At 45.4% G+C, this 20473-nt stretch overlaps 1 protein-coding gene and 1 non-coding gene across 7 annotated transcripts in view; one reads left to right on the plus strand and one right to left on the minus strand.

Annotated features, from left to right (window-relative positions):
* Positions 1-20473, plus strand: part of CLASP1 (cytoplasmic linker associated protein 1) — a 189457-nt gene that overhangs the window by 44882 nt on the left and 124102 nt on the right. For all 6 annotated transcript variants that reach the window (XM_062578537.1, XM_062578539.1, XM_062578541.1 and 3 more), the window contains exons 3-8: positions 6886-6964; positions 8096-8199; positions 9022-9113; positions 9208-9283; positions 13287-13384; positions 15492-15559. In XM_062578537.1, the coding sequence (XP_062434521.1) occupies positions 6886-6964; positions 8096-8199; positions 9022-9113; positions 9208-9283; positions 13287-13384; positions 15492-15559 (517 nt within the window). The remainder of the gene's footprint in view (positions 1-6885; positions 6965-8095; positions 8200-9021; positions 9114-9207; positions 9284-13286; positions 13385-15491; positions 15560-20473) is intronic.
* Positions 5676-5795, minus strand: LOC134142417 (U4atac minor spliceosomal RNA). The gene has a single exon (XR_009958876.1). It is a non-coding gene; the product is annotated as a U4atac minor spliceosomal RNA (small nuclear RNA).

Genomic DNA, 20473 nt, shown 5'->3' on the forward strand with positions numbered 1-20473 from the left:
CTTTCTATTCCTGTAGATGTTAAAGAGATGGAGCTAGTCAGCACTTCTGTACTAGGAGTTTTAAGCTGCCCCAGCTAATATGATTCTGCCTAAGGGCAGATTGTGAATGTGATTTCTCACTTTCCCTGTGCACTTCAGCAGACCCTTGCTGCTAAGGGAAGTGGGGGGAACCTCCTTATTAGGTAAGCTAAGCTGGGTTGTTGATAAGACACATTGCTACACTAGTAATTTACTAGTTGCTGTAATGAGAGCTTTCAGTTTTCCCATGAAGAGCAAAGCAGGACATTGAGATGTATTTTTTTTAAAACATTCTTACTGCTTTTCTGTAAGAGATGGCCAAGTACTCATTGTGTGAGGCTTCATTTTGCCTTGTGCTCTTGAAATGCAACTTGTTGCCAAAGCTACAAGCTCGTTCAAGGGCTAGATTTCCATCTGACATACACAGACATGATCCCATTATTGCCCCCAGAGCTAGATCTGTTTTTCTTTACTGGCTAAAGACTTGGCTGTAAGTGTATGTGTTCAGCTGGTGGTGATTGTAACGTATGGAATAGTGGCAGTGTTTGTGACTAAGCATCTAACTGCTTTGTGGCAAGGAACCAAAGTGCAATACTAATTGGCAGCACTGTTTTTGTTTTGATGCTGTTTTGTGTGAAGACAGAGTATTGCCTTGCAGATATTCATACCCATAAGGAGCTGCAAAAGCAGGACTGACTTCAAGACAGTATTTGCTGCCACTCGTTTTCAGCACTGTTTGAGGGTATTGGGTCAGGAAGCTGAGATTGAAACTAGGACTCTGCCTTCCACAACAGTGTCTCCTGTCTGTGGTACCACAAGGGCTGCTTTCCTGAAGACTGAGCATTGACTGTAGTTTGTACTGCTGGTGATTGACCTGCTGTGCTCTCTGGAGCTTTGACTGTGCTAAGGTTAGAAATGCCGCTTATGCTCCACAGGAGTGACTCTGCAACTTGTGATTTCCTCAGTATCCTTTAGGCGGAGCTCAGTGGTTACATGCTGCTCCCTCTCATTGCCTGTGTGCAACCACCCAAGGACCAATTTTTGAGAAAGAAAGTGAATTTATCATTTGTAGGAACTCACCCCTTCGGCTCCTTCATGCAGAGCAGGGCAGGGAAGCAGCATGGTTGGGGGCTGACTCACTCCCAGTGTCTTTGCCTAGGTCATCCTTGTCAGAGCTCCTGGAAACAAGTATTAGTGCTTCAGGGATCACATTTCTGTAGGAGATGGCCAAGTACTCATTGTGTGATGCTTCATTTTGCCTTATGCTCTTGAAGCGCAGCTTTTTTTTCCTTCTGGGAATCTACAGCAGTAATTTTTTGCTCTGCACTGAATTTCCTTGAGTTGTTTGAATTTTGGTTGCGTTCTACCAAGTCTCCAGCTCTTTTTTTCAGGACAGAACTTTAGTCTTTCTGGAACTTACTCCACTCTAAAGCTTTGCATTGAGTTGCTCATGTGCTCCTAGGTCTAAAACTTTCCATAGTTCTTTCCCCCCCCCACCCCCCACTTTACAAGTGCTGATGGTTTTACTGAATGTTTTTGGCTTAGCCAAGGGTAGAAGTGAAGCACTTACCAGAGGCCTAGATGGTTGGGACTGTGGTGTGGGGACTTTCTAGTACTAGCTGTCATCCCCCAATGCTGATGTTTTCTTGTGTAGAAAAGCTGGTGTCCTGGCTGGGGAAGGCCAGAGGGCCAGGGATGTTCATGACCTGCTGGGTGTGTTCTCAGCCCTGGGTTCTGCCTATGCTTGATCCAGTGCTGCCTAGTGTAACTCCTTGCTCAGAGCAGGATGACTGATCAGCCACAAAGGGCAGAAAAACTCTCTGAAAAGTCTTTACACCTTTTTTTCTAAATTCAAAGCAGATGGCTGGCCTATCATGTAAAATGAAAAGATTACTCTGATTACTGCATTTGGAAACTTATACTTCTTTCCCATAGAAGACTTTAGAATCCGTATATGAATGATGAGAAATAAAAGGAGCATTTTTCCACTTGGCAGTTGTTCCAAGACATAGTGGCCCATGTTCCAATGGAAAAGCTCATATATCCAAACCAAGCGGCAGCTCTCTTAAAGGCCTTGTGGTACTGAATGACAAATCAGTGGCCCAGCATCCAAAATTGCTTGTGGATTTTGAAGGTGGCATCTGTGAAATACTTGGTGTCTTAGACAGAATGATGGTATCTCCTGGCTCCAGAGAAAAAGTCAAAGTTGATGTGCCTGGGTTCTTCCCTCCGTTGTGTCCGTGCTAGAAGTGTTGGGCTGGGGCGATGCCCTGGTGTTCCCTTGTAGATGTGACCCTGCCTTGGAATGTTAAATGTTAACTCTACTGAAGCAGCAGAATGGGAGAGACTTCTGATGGTGAAAGTGGAAGAAAGGAGTCAGCATTTCATAAGCTAACTTTATATTTGTCTGTCTGCCAGGGGTTTTCTTATTGCTCTCCTGATCCAAAATATATACCTGACTTCAAAACTAAATTTGCAAATGTCAGCTAATTTTAGCTGTTGCTATGTCTTGGGTGCCCAGTTTGGTTGTGGTGGATATTTCATGCCTCGATGAGTTAGACCTGCTTTAGATGGAATAATCAAGTAGTAAGACAGATGATGTTTGGTGGGGTGGGGGGGAGGGATCTGTGCTTCCCTGAGGTTTCCCAGAATAGCATGAAAAAGTTCTCCTTTCTTCACAAATATATTGTTACGTTTACTTGAGATTTATACACTCTTCTCCATGCCTTAGCATCTGAACCTGAAAAGTTGTCTAAGTAGGTATTAAAGAAAAAAAGTATGTATGTGGTTATATTCTGTCAGGTGTGTGACCTTCTTTTAAAATCTCCTTTGCACTTTGCCTGAGACTTAAGTCTGTCCTCCTCTACCTCACAGGCTGTTCCTGAGCTGCCTCTGCCTGTGGCCTAGCAGGAAGCCAGCAGAGTGAAACTGGCCCATGAGAAGGTGCTGCACAGCCCATCGCCTGTTCCCTAGGAGGGACATGGGATTTTGTAGCCTACAAACAGCTCACGCATCTCTCCAGTGTGCGGCATGGTGCTGGGGGTGGAGGAAACTGCTCTTCCTCTCCTGCTGCGGTCCAGAGCTGCCATGTTAGTGCAGCCTGTGGGGGTAGCCCAAGCCTGGCTGATTCCGATGAGTTTGTGGTGATGGACTGTGCAGCTTGCTGTCCTGCTCGCCTTTTATAGGAGCGCCTTCAGGTGTGTCTTGTTTTAAGCTATGCTGGATGCTCTTGTTTGTGCCTGCCACGCTTCATGACCATTTACTTTTAGAGCAGATAATGGTAGGCTGTGTCTCATCTCTGATACGTGGAGCTGCCTGCAGGCCTTTCAACGCCATCCAGGTATTAAAGGATGGATGCTTTTAGTGCTTTGAAGTAATTTTCAATGACCTGTTAAAAATAGCTTTCTGGTATTGGGAAAGGTTGTACTGCAGTCTGGGAACTAACAAGTGCCTTGGTCGCTGGGAGTGGTGGTGCTTTGAAACACAGCAGCTGTAGGGAGGCTGGAGAAAGGCTTTCTGACAGTGCTTAGCACCTGTGGAAAAAATGACATTAAGATGTTACAAAGCAGCAGGAGATGCCACGTGAGCTGAATTTGGTATGACACAAATCACTTTATTGACTGGCTTGAGTAATGTCAGGAGCAAAGTAAGCAAAGTGTCTGAGCCCAGGGACTAGGACAGTGCCACTGTGCATTTCTGCACAGTGAGATTTGCCCTTTTTGGAGGCCTGTATAAGGTTGGGGACTAAGAGCAGCAGTTGCTGAACTGGCATTTTTCTTAGTTGAAGGCAGAGAGTCTCTGTGCTATTAGCAGTGATGATGGAGTTGTCCTACCTTGCTCAGACAGACCTGTGTGGATGTAAAGGCTGTGAATAGCTCTTTAGTTACCAGTACTCCAGTTTTATCAGGAATTTTGTGCAGAGGGCTGGCTTTGCTGTGCCTCCATGTGAAGTGGTGCGTGCCTGTCAGCTGGCCTCCCCAAGGAGGGGTGCTCTGTGAGATTGCAGGCCAAGGGGTCACTCCTGGCAAACTGTGCTACTTTTTTATTTTTTATTTTATTTTTTTCCCCTGATATATTTAATGCAGTGCCATGCAATGTTGGAATTCATTTCTTCATTGGCTGGTCATGCAGTGCGTTTTCAGCATTATCAGTCTCTCTTGCTAGTGGCTTTCTGCATCTCGAATCCATGCAGGATTTCAATTTTTCACCCCTCTGATCCTCTGCAGTTTGACAGGCAGGTGGCAAATCAGGTGTGATAAATGAATCTAGTGTGGGTGGGAATAACACTTTGACAACCCCAATGGTTTCCTTAAAAGCCCAAACCACCATTATAGTTACTGTGCCAATTTGCTGTTGTGTGTAAAGAAATGGAGAGCTGAGAGTCTTGGGAGGTTTCCTCTGTGGTCTGATCCTGAGGGCGGACTGCAGGCTAACTGGGTATGTTTGCACTCTGTGTGTGTTTCTTCTAATAATATTTGAGTGATGAATTCCTATTGCTCCTTCCTCCTGGAAGGCAGTTTGAAGAAGAGATGGATCCCTTCCTCTCCGAGGTTCTGACTTATCCCTGGGGCACACCTCAGTAATTGCATTCAGCACTTAAAACAGCATCCTGTATTGTGTAGTGGCTCTGATCAGACAGCTGTGAATGACCAGTTTTCAGGTTTCCATTGACTTTATTAAAAACAGTTGTTCCTTTAGCTAACACGGATCTAAAAAAATCATCTCCTTACTGGTGCTCTGCTGTTGTACCCCAAAGAGGAGCTGAGAGTGAACAGACAGACAAGTGGGTAATGATTGGGTGTAAGGCAGCAGGCTCTGAAGATGCCTGAGCATTTATCCATGGTAGATTAAATCTAGCGTGCAAGGTGGATGTGAAGAGGAAATTCTCCTTTGGCATATTAATTGGTCCTGGATTTTGACAGCACATTGCAAACTGTTGAATTAAAAATGAGATGTTTAAAAGAGCTGTTTACTTTGGAAGAATATTGTGGGAACTGTTTGGAGAAGCTATAGTTGCCTAAGTAAACTAAGTTGGGAGAAGGTGGGATCTAGGTGCTTATATTAGGGAACTTTTTTTTAAAAAAAGACTTAATAAATTTGGCTCTTTTATTTGCACACTCTTCATGCCTCTCTTGCTATTCTGTAGCTGAATTTGGAGCGAGTCTATGCAACAAGCAGAGGTGAAAAGCTTGGGTTACGAGCACTTACGTGCAAAGGCAACCGCAGCAGCTGTAACAGTGATTGAATGATATAACATGTGAGGGCTTTAGTATACACAGTAGCATAGCGGACTTCCCAGTAATGCAGCTCTTCACTGCCAGGCTGCATGTATCGGCTAATTTCCTTCCTGTCGTTAGGAGCGCGGCCCCTTCTCATCCAGATGACTCGTGCTCGAGAAAAGCCCGGCGGGCGGCGGGCGTGGGGACCTGCTGTCTGCGTGTGGGACGTCCGAGGCCTCAGTGGCTGCTCCCCTCCCCCGCGCGAGGGAGAACCGCGGTGCCGTCTGCTCTACCCGACCTGCGTGCTACGCTCGCCCGCGGGCAGTGCCCGGCGCTGCCTGCGCAGCAGCGCCGCCGCCGCCTCGGAGCTCCGGCGGGGCCGGGCGGTCGCTGGCGGCCGCGCTGGGGCGCGGAGCCCCGCGGTTCGCAGGGCGCAGCGGTTCCAAAAATTGCGCCGCGCCGCGAGCGGCGGGCGCTGCGTGTGTTGCTCAGGCGTTAGCAGTGCTGCTCTCACCACGCGTTCATCGAGCAGCCGCGCAACCCCAAGATAAGGACGGCTGCCGCGGCACGGCCGCGCCCCTCCCGTAAGGGAAAGGCAACAGCGCCCAGGGTCACGGTGAGAGGCAGAGCGCCGCCGGCCCCTCCCGCCCGCCGCCCGGCTCGGCGGCGCGCTGCGAGCGGGAGCACTGCCCCGCGCTGCCGTTTCTTCATCGTCTCGGCTCCGTTTTAACCCTTTTTGTCGGCAGTCGGGTCGGAACCCAGAGTGCCTTGCGGCAGCCGGGCGCCTATTTGCATAGGGGGCTGGCCAGCCGCGCGGGGGGGGGTGGGTGGGGACGGCGGCGCCTGGCGCAGCGCGCCCCCTGCCGGCCGCGCGGCGGCGCCTCGCCTGCCGGGCTCGGCGCTGCGGCCGCCTTGGGCCTCGAGCGCCTCGGGGGCTGGCGCCGCGGAAGGTGCTGTGCCCCCGGGACCGTTACGTCTTCACCTTCGTGCGTGCAGTGTTTCGTACCCGTGTGGAATAGAGCTGACCCGAGTGGATGTCACGGTGTGCAACCTCGCGAGAACTTTCTCGCAACAAATTGCTTGGGTCTCGGTTATGGCGTAAGCTTGCTGCTTTTTAAATAATTTCTGCAAGTTAATAATCAGGCAGCTGTTAGTGCACACCACTTTCTAATTATAGCTCGGTGTAAATAATAATTAAAATTAGTTAGAAACTTTAATTACCATGAATACTGAAACTGTTACGCATATGGTACGCGCATGTTGCATGCCTGTATTCGTGTGCGCACTTAGCATTGTACAGCAGTTGTCATAGCTGTTGGTTTTGCCAGGTTCTTGGCAATGAGTTTGGAGTTGGAAATGTCCTGGGAAGTGGTGATCAGTTTGCCTGGGGGCTCTGTTCTCAGAGAAACACCCTGCCCTGCAGGGTTCACTGCAAGGAGGAGCTGTGCATCTTGTGTGGTCCCCCTGACCTGCGGGAGTGCAGACCTGAAGCAGATGGATCCTGCATGGAGCGCAGGTCATGGGATGCCCTCTGTGTGCGCCGTGGGGCCTTTTAGGGGCAGTGTGTGACCCCCTCGACCCTTTGTGACCTGTTTCCCCAAAGCCCTGGTGCGGGGCTCTGTGCTAAACTGCTGTCCTGTGCTTGCAGGTGGTTCTCCTGGGCATGGACATCCTTTCCGCACTGGTGTCACGCTTGCAAGATCGCTTCAAGGCACAGATTGGCACAGGTAAGGTGCAAAGGGGGAGAGCTGTCAGGCTCTGCTCTGGCCACTGCCTGTTCCTTCTCCCCTCTGCTGCATGCTACCCTCAAAAGTGGGAGGAGAAGCAGTCAGATGAATTTATTCTCATTCTGGGAAATCTGATGCTAGCATTCAATCAGCACTGGGTTGGCATGTGAAATCAGATGCAGGTATGAGGGTGTATTTTTGTTTTTCTGTAGCTGATCTATGCAAACTCAGTTTGAAAGGAGGCTGAACAGTTGTGCTAAAAACCAAAGAAACAAACAACTCAAATTCAATCTGTTGTCCTAAAAGACATTTTTTTCCAACCTTACATGTGAAAACTTCTTTCCACCCCTGCCTAGAGAGCACTCATAAGGTACTTCAGTGACTTTATACGCTGCTGAAGGGCCTTTTTCTGTTATCCCTGAGGTATGAATAAAAACGGCAGACTGGCCTCTGAGCTACTGCCATAAGTAATTAGCCATATACTGTCCTCTGCTTTCCTGTTCTAAGGATGCTTCAGTTCCGGTTAGAGCTGCCTCCAGGCCCTAGTTACATGATCAGAGACTGGCTGTGCAGCTCTGGCTGTAGCCCATTGCATGGGAGGGCATCTGGTTGGTCTGCACACAGATCTGGGCTGAAGGACTTGCACAGCTGCTTCCACAAGTGTCAACCAGTTGTGGTTTCAGTCCTGCATACTTTCTGGATGCAAACTATACGCAGGGTTTGGGGGTGGGGGGTGGGGGTGGGGAGGCAGGACAAAGGCTTCCCATAGTCTTTCCTGAAGGTGCTCTCAGACTCCAGTGCCTGGACCCTCTGCTGCTCATCCCACTGAGCTATGCCATAGTGAGTACCCCAATTTCTGCAGCATGTTTTCTCTGCAAAATGTTTCCCATGCTTGTAACTTCATGCAGAGCCTCTGAGGGTGCTCTCCTTTGAGTTGTTGGGTACTCTGGGTTATGTTGCTGGGAGCTGAGTGTGCTTGGCTCACCCAGGCTGTGCCTATGTAGCCTTGCACAGGTTGTGCAGCCCATGGGGACTGGAGCCCACTTTGGTACCAGACTGAGGGAGAGTAGAGGGATTGCAACTGTGACAGTTTCTTTCAGAGTCATGAATGTTCCTGTATTCTTTCCTCAGTGCTACCGAGTTTACTTGATAGACTGGGAGACTCGAAAGACTTGGTGCGGGAGCAAGATCAGACCTTGCTGCTAAAAATTATGGAACAGGCTGCTAATCCTCAGGTACGCTTGACAATCCATTGCAGTGTGGCTGTGTAAGGGAGTTGGACCATCTAAAAAGGAGCAGTTTCAGGACCTCTTTTTGATCTTCTAGTAGTCCTACTTTCTCTGCCTGATGTAAAGCAACTGGCTCACTGTCTCCTGTGTCCACAGCGTAAGCTCTCAAAGGCATCCTGCAGCTCAGCTTGTGTCACCCCAGTTGCAGGGAGCTCCTGTTGGCTTGTATTAGTATTCTCTGACTTGGACTCCCACAGAGGTGGTGGAGTTAGCTTGCTGCCCTCCTCATCTAAATGTGGTGGATCTGTTGTGGTTAGGTCTTTGGGATGACTGTCTAACTGGCCCTTCGTGGGAGTTAACAGACCTTCTTCACCTTCTGTTAGATAGAAGGTTTTCTCCTATGCCTCTGGCTGAAACACTCTTGTCTTCCTACTCCTTCGTTCTGAGACATTTCTCCTTGTTTGAGAATGCTCTTGCATGTGTCTGGTTGGCAGGATATGCATGGGAGTTTGTGCATGTTAATTGGGTTTCCCAAGGGAGAGACAGATGGATGACACAGTGGTTGTTTTGTTTGGGTGCTGGAAGGCACAAGATTTCTCTATAGCTAAAACTATTATTTTAGCTAGTGGCAAGTTACCATGAAGTCATCAAAGGACAGAAAATTGGTTGTATCTAAAAATGTCGTCTTGCTTGTTTTGTTCTGTTTGGATGGATGCAAAGTTTAAATATAAACTCCAGGTATGTTAGTGTACTTTTGCTGGAGAAATAATCTCTTTCCCTTTTCCCCGCCTCCTTTTCTGACATCTTACCCGCCTTTGTTTTCCGCAGTACGTGTGGGATAGGATGCTGGGAGGATTCAAACACAAGAATTTCCGAACAAGAGAGGGGATTTGCCTCTGCCTTATTGCAACACTCAATGCGTAAGTCGGAACGTGTTACAAGTGCAGGTTATGTAAAGCATAATTCACTTAACACTTAATTAATTCACTTAACACTTTTGTTCTTTATTCTCAGATCTGGAGCTCAGAGTTTAACACTGAGCAAGATAGTGCCACATATATGTAACTTACTTGGAGATCCGAACAGCCAGGTAAGCTTTTTTGGTGTGAATCACTTCCTAAAAGCTGCAGATCACCACCTTTGTCAGTAAACAGAGCTCTGAGTTTTGACTGGTAAATTACAAAACTGTGCTCCTGATAGGGGATTTTAAACTATTCTGTTCATGAAAAATCCTTAGCTGGCTTTGAATAGGTATGATTTGAGGTATCAAATCATAGGTATCATTTGAGGTATCAATATATGGGATTTGAGCATGTGAATTAGTCTCAGGAGTTCAACAGAGCACCCTCAGTCTGCAGAGCTGTGAAAGAAAATCTTTGTGGAAAGGGAATTTGCACCTAGCACTATCTGCCTGAACACAAGAGCAGCTACAGGGATCCCTCTGGGCTCAGTGCAGCAGCCGGCACCATCGGATGAGAACTGCTCAGGGCAGGGAGGGCAGATGGGATCAGTCTGACAGCCTGGCTATGTGCTGCCAAAAGTTGCATGGGTAGATTTTTCAATAAGGGATGGAGGGGAGGCAAGCTGTATAGGAGCCTTAAACCAGCAGTATAAGCCAAGTTAAAAAATACTCACTGAAAAAGATCCGTTTTGGGTACTTTCTCTGCTGCCACAGAAGAGCCAGTTCTACTGCAGTGTTAATATACTAAGCTGGGGCAGACCCAGTTGTTCTAAGTGCTGTTTGATTGCAAGGAGGAGATTTCTTGCTGTGGAGAGTTTGTAATCTAATCTGAAATCAGATGTGAGTGAGGGTGGTGAGAAGTGAGGAGGTGGGGGGCCAGGGCTAGGATTAATGTCATCTATAGCAAGTACTAGCAGCTTTTGAATATCCCTGTTCGTCCTGCCAGAATGGATGGCACATGCATGTAAGCCAGGTCTAGAGTGGCTGTTTGAGTGATGGGGGAGCTTGGGATGGGTGGCCAGCTAGGGGTTGGGTTTACTTGGATTCTGGAGTTGGCCATGTTTCCATGACTGTCAGGGCCTTTCCTAAATAAAGGGGAGGACTAAATCCAGAGCAGTCTTTCCTTGCTAGCTTCAGGACTCCTGTTTCTGTTGCACAGGCAGAGACACCCTGGTCCTGCCATCACGGTGAGCGGTTGCAACAGCTAGAAGGTTGGTGAGGGAACTATGGAGCGTGTTATCCTGCTCCACAGCCTTTCTCCTGTGCCTGGCACAGCTCGCTATCCTGATTGCCCAGTTGCAATGGGTAGCAGGCTACTCTCCCGCCTGCTCTCCTGCTGCCTCTCTGGAAAGCCCGACTTGATCAGACACAAATTACTGTCAAATCATGGATCACAACTCCTGGTTCAACAGGGCTGGGCTCTGGAAAGGCTTCTCCTGCCAGCTGCATAGTGCCTTTTTCTGAGCTCTTGGAGACCAGAGCTGCTGATGGTTGGTCAATGCTGCCCTCTCTTGGTGAAATACGGTGGAGAAGCAGAGATCCATGTCAAGAACAGTATCCCTTCCCTTTTGTTTCGGGAGTAGAAGCTATTTTGTTACTGCCATTTTTGGAAAAATATTTTGGGAGGGGGGATTTTCTGGTTTTAAACTAACGCAGCTTTTAGGAGCTCATATAACCCAGCGAGTAGCTTGTGTGAAACCGTATTTACTCTTGTGCTGTTTTCTGAAAAATGAGAGTATGAACGTGAAAGCTTGGTTACTGCTATGGAAGGTGAAGTGTGGTGGTAGGGGCTTCCTGCCATGTCGGGTATGGTGTTTACACAGTGCTGGCAGCGCAGCTCTGGTTAACTTCCTGCACACACGCAACCCGTCGGAGCGGTGTGAGAGCCTGCGTGAAGGGCTGTCCCTGCTGCGGGTGGAGGGGGCACGGTGGGCATGTGTCGTCTAGCAGAGCTTCCCGGCACGGGGCCCGCAGCAGAGCGCTCCTCAGCTGCCGCGCCGGCGCGGCGGGCGCGTGGGCTGAGCGTCGGGGCAGGCCGGTTCCCCGCCGCCGTGGGCGCTGCGGAGGGGGAGCGCGAGACGGGAGCTGGCTGAACGAAGCTCGCGCTCGGCGCGTGACGCTTGCCAGGCCTGAATTCCTGCGCTGACACGTCTGCTGCCCTGCCCTGCTGGGGGAGAGCAGCCAGGTGGACCCACGTGGGGAGAGCAGAGCTCCGAGTCCCTGCCCTCCTTGTAGCAGGCCCTGTAGCCCTGGGGCAGGACAGCTGCTTGAAGGGATGCTCTGTTTCACATAAGCAGCCCGAGTGTTTAAAACATCTTTCCATCTAGCTTCGGTGCCCTGCTGTAATGCCTTGTTCTGCTGTACTTCAGGGGTGATTTTTTTTCCCCCGATCTTGCTGTAAGAGCCTGTGTCAATTAGTTGGCACTTACTATTCCCCCATAGCATTTAACTGAGACTGGGCTAATGTCCTACATCTGCCGTTGTGCCGGGATCTGTGTCCGGGTGTGAAGCGTGCACTGTTTGCACAGTACACTCTGTCCTTCGCACACGTTGGTCTCTTCCTCTGCTGTCCTGAGCAGGTGTGAGCAGGAGGCTCCTGCACACCTGATCTCACGCGTTGCTATCCTGAGTGACCTCTTCTCCCTTGCCCTTGGATGTGGAGGGCAAGGCTGGATCTGCGAACCAGGGAACTGTGCCCTAGAGCCCTGACTAGTGTTAGCCTGCTGTTAGGATTTAAACTTAAGAAAAAATAAACAAAAACAAAACCAAAAAAAAAAAAAAAACAAGGAAGGGTGAGTCAAGTATTAGTCATGTTTTCCTAGGAAGTAGTGTGTGCTTGCCTGTCTATACTTTGGCTCCAACCTGTAGGGGATTTTAATTTGCATGCACAACGTGTTGCATCTGGTGCTGGTGTGTGCAGGCACTGGGGTAGCCGCTGGACTGTTGGCACAGAGGTGCTGTGCTGCCACATTGATTCTTGCTCCCTTTGCAGCTCTGCTTTCTCAGTAGTTGTTTCAGTGCAGTCATCCAACAGCCTCTGCTTTGGGAACCTTTTCTGTGCAGGTGTGTGCAGAATTAGAAGCAAGCAGAAGTGCATGGCTTTGTAGGTGCTGTAGGCAGAGCAAATAGTTTACCTTCTGCCTGCTGTGTCTGATGGAGGGATTGTTTTTCAGTGTACTGGTGAGGTGACACTTTACTCAGATTTGTGGCCCTTCTGCTGGGAGCTGGAGGGGAAGGATGTGCTTGGCAGCCAGTGTCTTGCAAAGCAATTTAAACATGCAAAATTATTCAGCTAAGAATCTAAGCTGAATAATTTTCCATATAGCTTGTGCACTAATTATTCCTGATGTTCATAAAACTCCTTGGATTGCAGTAAGTATCTGGGCTTTTCCTGCTCAGTAGAAGTATGCGACTAGGTGCTAGGAGATGTTAATTGTAGCTCCATGACACTGCTGCAAAGCTCTTGTTGACTTAGAGTGGGCCCCCAAAGAACTAGGTATGCATATCTTTATTCTTCTGTCACATGTATTTTTATATAAATGTTTCTCCGTTTTGGGTAATGTCATCCAGGTTGGTGTCTCAGATCTGGAATCAACTTGGCTACAGCAGTAGTTTTGAGAATTTTTGGTTAGGAAATTCTTAGTCTCCAATAGGAGAATTCAGTACTGAGCCTTCCTCAGCTTTTGACATAGTGACACAGGTGACTGGTTACTTCTCCCTCCGTCTTCTGTTGTCAACATTTATAAAAAACAAGCTTATGAGACTGCATTTAAAAAAATCATGTTTTTTATAACCTAACAATATGATGTCTATTCTTGTCTTTCACCAAGTTTTTTTATTCAGAAAACTTGCTTGTTGCAGACAATAAATGAAATTTGGAAAGGCAGCTTAATGCGTTGCATGTTTCTGGGCAAATCTTTCAGCTTCTTGCATCTTGGCTGCCATTTTGGTAAAAAATAGTTCTGATGATACTGCATAATCTGAAATTTAGAAATGGAAACTACTTCATGAGCGCTGTGATCACATGTATATAGAGGCAACTGTTGTTGCTGAGAAATATGCAAATTTTCTCCTAGGAAAAGTAAGGATGTGTTTATTTAAATTAAGATGATTTCTCTTGTATCTCATTCAGGTTCGAGACGCAGCAATAAACAGCCTTGTGGAAATTTACAGACATGTTGGTGAACGCGTAAGGGCTGACCTCAGTAAAAAAGGACTGCCCCAGTCTCGGTAAGTTGAGAACGTCCTTATGTTCCAGCCTGTTTGGGTTTCTCTGTTCTCTTCCTTGCTTTAGCAGGTTTTAGAAGCAGTTAATTGAAACATTTCCTCTGATTATGATTATTTTTTTCTTCCTACAAATACTTAAGTTTCATTTAATGTGATCCCTTACCTCTAAGTATTTCAAAGTTATGGCCACTAAAAATCCAATAAAATTATTCTAGAAATCTACTGAACTTAGATAATGAAGAGTTGTTTTGTTTTTTTGTGTTCTGTATGTGTAGAGAGGTCATTTCAGAGTAGCCTGTTTATATGCAATTTAGGAGGATGTCATTAGGGAAAGAACACCCACAGCCAATATTGCCAGCTCAAGGATTAAAAAAGTCTGTCCCTCTATTTTTGCTGTCAAATCATGATAGTAATTTCTGGACTAATGGTTGTCATCTTCTTGGAGGTAGGCGCTAGGCAGAGGATGTGTGATCCTGGAGTTCACATTCTCAAAGAAAAGATACCGAGAGGTCTTTTAATTCTTTACTTTTTAAATCTGTGCTTAGTTGAGACTTGATAAGAGATAGCCCAGAGCCCAGTCTTTTTTCACCCTGCAGTTCATTGGATTGGCTTCATACTTCAGGTACTATTCAGGATTTAAGTGGTTTGGCTATTAAAACATCATATGTCAGTATTTTACAGTAAGAGCAAGCACATGTACTGCTCAGAAGCTCTTTAGACTCTAAGGTGATGCTGCTTCTGTTGAAGTCTCCTCCGTTCAGATGCAACAGGTTGTGTGCAAAGGCTGCATGTGTATTCCCCCGATGCTTCTGGCTGAGAGACTGAGGAGCTGAGAAAGGGAATCCTAAATGCTTTTGAAAATCTAGCCCCAGACAAGAGCTACTGAGCTCTTTGGAAGTTTAGTCAAGGTACTGTGCTGTTAAGGTGCTCTGTGCCTCCCAAGATTGGGGCGCAGCTGAGCAAGGCTAGAGCCGTGGATCTAGGGCAGTCTGGGAGGGTACCGGGAAGCTTTGAGAGCGGAAAAAGAGCAGCAATAGGACAGAGCTGTGAAGGCGATATTCAAGTGCAGCTGCCCACAGTAAGGAGATGAGTAGTCCTGTCTCCTCTTACTGGCCCCTGGGGGAGATTGGGTGAGGATGATCTGACCTTACATCTGTAAGGACTAGTTTGTAGCTCTGGAACTTACTTGAAGGGCCCCAAGAGCAGCAGGAACTTCTCAAGGTCTTACTGGGCTATGGGTTTGGTATAACCTGTTCTGCTGTCTGCTAGCAGTAGTCGGGGTACCAGTGCTGCTGTCACACTAGTGGGTATATGTGATACCAGCAACCAAATTCTGCTGCAGTTACGGAGAAGTTGTGCCTTATCTTGCTCTATGCTACTTGATCCTGCTGCCTGCCTCTCTTCTTCCAGAGCTGGGGCTGTGCTACCTGCACAGTGCTTTAACGGGAGGTGAGGGCAATTGGGAGTCAAGTTTTCGACACTGTTAGACCTGAGGAAAGACTAGATGGCAGCATGCTGTTGCACAGTGGGAGGAGGGAATGTGCAAGTACTGTTCCACAGAGGTGGGGTGCACAGGGAAGCAGTACTATGGCCTCTCTTGTTTTCCAGTGGAAACTTCTGCTACAAAGTGACCTAAACTAATAAACTCTCTAGGAAGGAATAAAGAGATGTAATAAAGATCTTCCACTCCAGCAGACCTATGACACGAATGGAAAATGACAAGGCCAAACAGGAATGTTGTATCAAGCTTGCTTTTTTTCTCCCCTCCTTCTGTTTCTGCAGATAGCTAAAAGATAAACAAAACAGTAATGAAATGGAAGTGTATTTACAATGAGACATATCTCATTCAGTAATGTCATGTTTCAGTTCATATCTCTAAGATGTCTCTGTAGTATCTGTCCTTCAGTTTATCTTTTTCTTATCAGCTATTGCATTTTCTTTTCTTTTCTTCCTTCGTATTACTACACATAACTTCCATCCTCATTGGCACTATTGGCAAAACTCTTAGTGGCTTCACTGAAGCAGAATTCCTCCTGTGATATCCTAAATGAAAAGGATCCTAAAAATCAAATTTAGATATTCATATTTTTAATGTTTGACTTTCAAACAGGTTGAATGTAATTTTTACAAAATTCGATGAGGTCCAAAAGTCTGGAAACATGATCCAGAGCTCAAGTGGTGAGTAGAAATGCTTGTATTCTCTCCTTGTGTGTTTTTTAATTTTTGTGTTGGTGATGCATCCGAATGGCAGCGGAACAAGCTTTCTGTTAGGGAAGGCAAGTAGGGAAGATTATTCAGAAATATGCACATAGCTTTTGCAGAAAATGAAACTGATGTTTAGTTAGACTTTCTAACTTCCTAGTAGTATCAGAAGTCAATGAAGGACAAATTTCAAGAACACTAGGACATTATTAAAGCTGTTTTCCTTACGAGTTTCATTAGGGAAATAGAACTTCTGTTTCAACTTTTCTTAAGGTAAATTTATCAATAACTTAAACTTTTTCAATTTAATGCCCTTCATGGAAGGGATTCACAGAAGGAAGTGTATATGTTAATGCAAACATGTAATAATAGTGTAATAGTTCAATAGAATAAGAATGTAATTCTATTCCATTTTAAAGTTTGTATTGTTTAGGGATTGTGTTTTATAGTGTCTAAGTTTGTGTACTTCCTGTGTTTGTAACTGCCGCTAAGAGCTAGTTATCAAAGCTTTTATTCTGTTTTTCTTTTTTTGCCTGTGGCTAGTATATATGTATATATATTTTTTAAGTGATGGCTTTTTTTTTGGGGGGGGGGGATAAGCTTAAGAACTAGAAAGTAGTCTATATGTATTGCTTGCTTTTAGAATCATTTTTGAGAGAACTTCTAGCTCAGAGGAGGAAATTTCTTTCTACTAGTTGCGGAGTGGTAGTGGCAAATGTGTAAGCATAGACTAGCTCCTAGCACTTTAAACGTTGTGTTTTGTGGCCTGCCCTAGATCAAGCAACAAGGTGGAGTTGTACCATGTCTTACCAACTCCCGTTGGCTCCCGTTCATAGCTAGCTTGTACTATTTCTAGTGCCCTACAGGCTGCATTAGCGTCTTGGAGGTCTGGGGAGGTGGGCAGACATACCTTCATGAGGACTGCAGCTCTAGAAGCACTAGTCTGTGTAAAATAGTCCTGCAGAAGGAGCAGTGTCTCCTTGTTCTGCCTGGGTTTTCTGCACTGAACTGCTCGCTGCATGGGGTGGGAAAAGCAGCAGTGCCGTCAGCAGGGTCCTGACTGCAGAACAGATCTGGCTGGAAACCAGCACCCCTGGAGGAAGGACTTTTTGTTATCTGGAGTTAAAGCATGGCTTTGATATGGCAAAATATAACTGAAGTTATATCACGACTTCTCAGCAGATCAAGCTTTTTTTTTTTTTTTTTTTTTTTTTTAAACCTTTAAGGTGGCTGAATATTTGGATTTTGTACTTCTGAGATGGGTAACTGTGAGCAAACTGTTGGCTAAAAATACTGCTCGTAACTGGGCTCCGTCAGCACCAGAATGTGCTGATTACAACAGGATTTGAAAATAGTTGTCAGACCTGACTTATTATAGCATATAACAGCAGTAGGCAGGCAGGAAGAGCACCCCTTTCTAAAATTTGCCTAAGTAAATAAACAAAATGATCAAAGTAGAACTATGACTAAAATTGATTTTTTAGCCCTGAGATTACTGTTTTGGATAACTTTTCTCTAGCAGGTCATTGAAATAATTTAAATAAAAGAATTATTCAAATAAAAGAAAGAGCTGCAGCAGCAGTTCTGTAGATAAGAGAAATTTGGAGGTTAGTAAGTGTGCTGCAAGTCATTAAAGATTTCCCTTAAACAACTAATGCTTGCTGAGAGACGATAAATGAACAAAAATCTATTCAGTCAACTAATATTGTTTTTTAAAATAATAGGGCATATTCTGATCCCGTGTATAAACATAATAATGAACTCTAATCAGATTGTGAATCTTGTAAGACTTTGAAAATCATTCCATTTTTCTTCTATATACTTATTTTCTTAGACTGTGATCATTTAGTATTCCTTTTGAGTTTATTCTGAAATGCGTGGTTATTTTTGTGTATCTAGATACACAAAAGGATTTTTTTTATTTAATGCAAGAATCACACAAGGGTCGTGGCTTGGGGGAGGCTGGCACAGTAGTCGAAGGTGTTCCATTAAGATGGGGAGGTCTTGCTATGCCAAAGCAATGTGCTTGTTGCCAGGATACCCGAAGGCCTTATAGCTAGAATATAGAGTTAAAATCCATGTTAGATTTCACAATAACTCATAGTCTGTCTGTGTTTTGTTATTTTGCATGTTGTTAGTCAGCCTCTTGAAGCAAAAATTATAGTTTTTACCCCTTCAGGCTTTCAGCAAGCTAATTATTTTTTGTGTAACTGCTTTTGCTAATTATGCAGATGTCTCGTTCCCCTGGGAGAAATAGGTTTTCAGCATGAAAGAGCCAATAATTGCCAGCTAGTCTGCGGCTGTCTTCGTGTGGCATTGCGTGATGATCTGTAATTAGTTGTGATCTGGGGAGAGGCTGTTGGACATAAACAGAGATTTTACTCTACTCAGAGAAATTCATGTTGCTCTGTTTTTCTCGGCCTGATGTCTGGAAGGACCTGCGCTCAGGTCACGCAGATTTTCCATGGGTTTAAACGGTCTTTGGATCAGGCTTGGGCTCCAGAAAATTACATAGTTTTCAATTCGTTCTTAATGTGTCCTGGAGCTTGACTGTCTCCTGGATGCAAACTGGCAGGAAATGACCACCAAACCAAAGCTATTGGTAAACAAAAGTGCTTTGGTGTATTTTCATGCTTTTGATCATTGCAAAATCATAGTGCGGTATTTCTTGATATCAAATCTCCGTTTCTACTTAAGTCAAAGCCTTTCTGGGAGTCCTTTTCACACTGGGAGGCGTGCCTGTTCGGTACCTCTGGGTAGAGAGGAGTTTGAACTTGATTGAATTTTGACTTTTAGGATAACAAGATTTGGGGATAGTAGAGGTGGTTGGTACTAGTGCTGGGCTACAAGGGAATGGCAGCAGAAGATGGAGTCAGAAGGCTGGAGCTGAAATCTCTCCCTTGCGTATGCTTACACAGTAAGGAAAAAGGATGATGCAGTTCTAATAGTTGCCTGCTTGTGTTAGGCAATGCTATTTGTTGAGGTCTAAGTTAATCTATTTAAAATAGCAAATGCAAGAATTCCAGTTACTGAAAGTGTACAAAGAAAGAGCAATGTTACCTTAAATACAGCACTAGCTCTATTCAAGAGTATTCTTTAAGGTAAATATGCTATTTTTTGCCTAAATTTGCATGTTTATGATGAGATTGAGAACTTGACAATTAGATGAAAACTTGAACTTTTCTAGCTTTTTCTTTTTATACTACTAATAAAGTCTATCCACTGAATGCTATTTTGATATTACAAGGAGAAGAACAGCCCAAGTGTTGTGAGTGGGATATTGTTTGTGGGTGTGCTTCAAAGCACCAGAACTACAGACTGGAAGGAGGGGTACTTTCCCTGATACTACAAAAACATTTTGAACTGACAGGCACTGCGCTCTGTTGTTCTGGATTCATGCCTCTATGTGACTTAGCTTTCCGTCATGGCTTGCATTCTATGAATATTGACTATGACTATTCAACTTTAAGGTTGAAATAAAAAAAAAATAGAAAATTCATTTCATTGACTCAGAATTCCTGTGACAGAAAAAAGGAAGGAAGAAGGACCCCTTTACCTGTGTGGGGGTAGAGAAAGCAGTAAGGTATCAGTGATACTCAAATGAGAAGGACTGATAATTTGTATTTGTGGGAGGTATAAATGGACAAGACCAGCTCTGCTCATTTACTGTTACACAACTTTTTAAATAACTGTCTCATGCTTTAAAAATACTTTAAATTTAAAGAGTGAAGGGGGGGCGATGTGAGCAAACAGGCTTAGGAAGATGCACGGTGCTCAGCTGAACGCTGGGCAGGCTTTTATTTTGGAGGAGAGGTGGCAATCGCCTGCTAGGTCTCACACACGAGTCGTTTGGGAGGGTGGAGAGTTTGCTGGTGCTTAAGTTGCTGAGAGACATGTACTGTAGGGCTGCTCCGGGAGCACAGCGCTCTTCCCCAGCATCTCCGGAGCACTGCAGAGAATGACTACCGGGAAAGGTAGGTGCGAAGGAGTAAGCCTGAAGGATGGACAAGGTGTTTTTTTTTTTTTTGTTAGTGTCTGAGCATTTGTGTGTTAAGATTCTCTTTATTGTTTTAAAGAGACTGATAACTTTTACTGAAGCAATCTTGCAGTAAAGATGCAACTTTAAAAATAGCCTGTAAGCATCTGTAGCATGATGACATCAAGCTCTGTTTAAGCTTGTATAAACATGATGAATAATAATCTATTTGACAGAGGTAAAGGAAGATTATGTATGAATAAGGGAACAGAACATGTGGTGAGGCAGGTGAAGGGCAGGTATTTTCCATCCTCCTTCCTGGTTTGCGAGATGAGGCTTTGTTTCTTAGCTGTTTCTTTTTGCTGTCTCAGTTGGGAAGGATGATTTGAATTTGGTTGCAAGTCCTTTTGATTTAACATTGAAGTGCAGTTTCAAGAATGTGCTGAATGGAGATATCACTGGCTTTTCCGTTTTTTTGTGTGTTTAACTATGCCGTTGTAAGAGAACGGGTATCTGTGGAAGCTGGAGAGGCTGGAGGGGACTAGATGAAATAAAGGCAGAGGAGCTCTGGATCTATTTGGCTGTGGAGAAATAATTTACAGAATGGAAGAACATATTGCCTTTATTTTTGGTGTATCTGCAGCTTGTGCCTTTCATCTGAGCTTTCAGAGGAAATGATTTGTTAACCAGCTATGCAAAAAGTGTCTTTTCTTCCTTCTCTTCTGTCCACACAAGATACCTGTTGTCCTGTTGAAATACTTACTACACTGAGAATGAAGCAGATAAAGAAGTTTGAGACTGTCAGTATCCGAGTTACATAGAGCTTGGTTTTGTGTTGATGTTTGCTGTCTCGTGGTGCGAGTTAATTGACAGCTGCCCTTGCAATGGAATTGAAGGCAGAAATCACCTGGGTG

This window comes from Rhea pennata, chromosome 6 (assembly GCF_028389875.1).
Source record: "Rhea pennata isolate bPtePen1 chromosome 6, bPtePen1.pri, whole genome shotgun sequence".
In the NCBI taxonomy this organism is placed as follows: domain Eukaryota; kingdom Metazoa; phylum Chordata; class Aves; order Rheiformes; family Rheidae; genus Rhea; species Rhea pennata.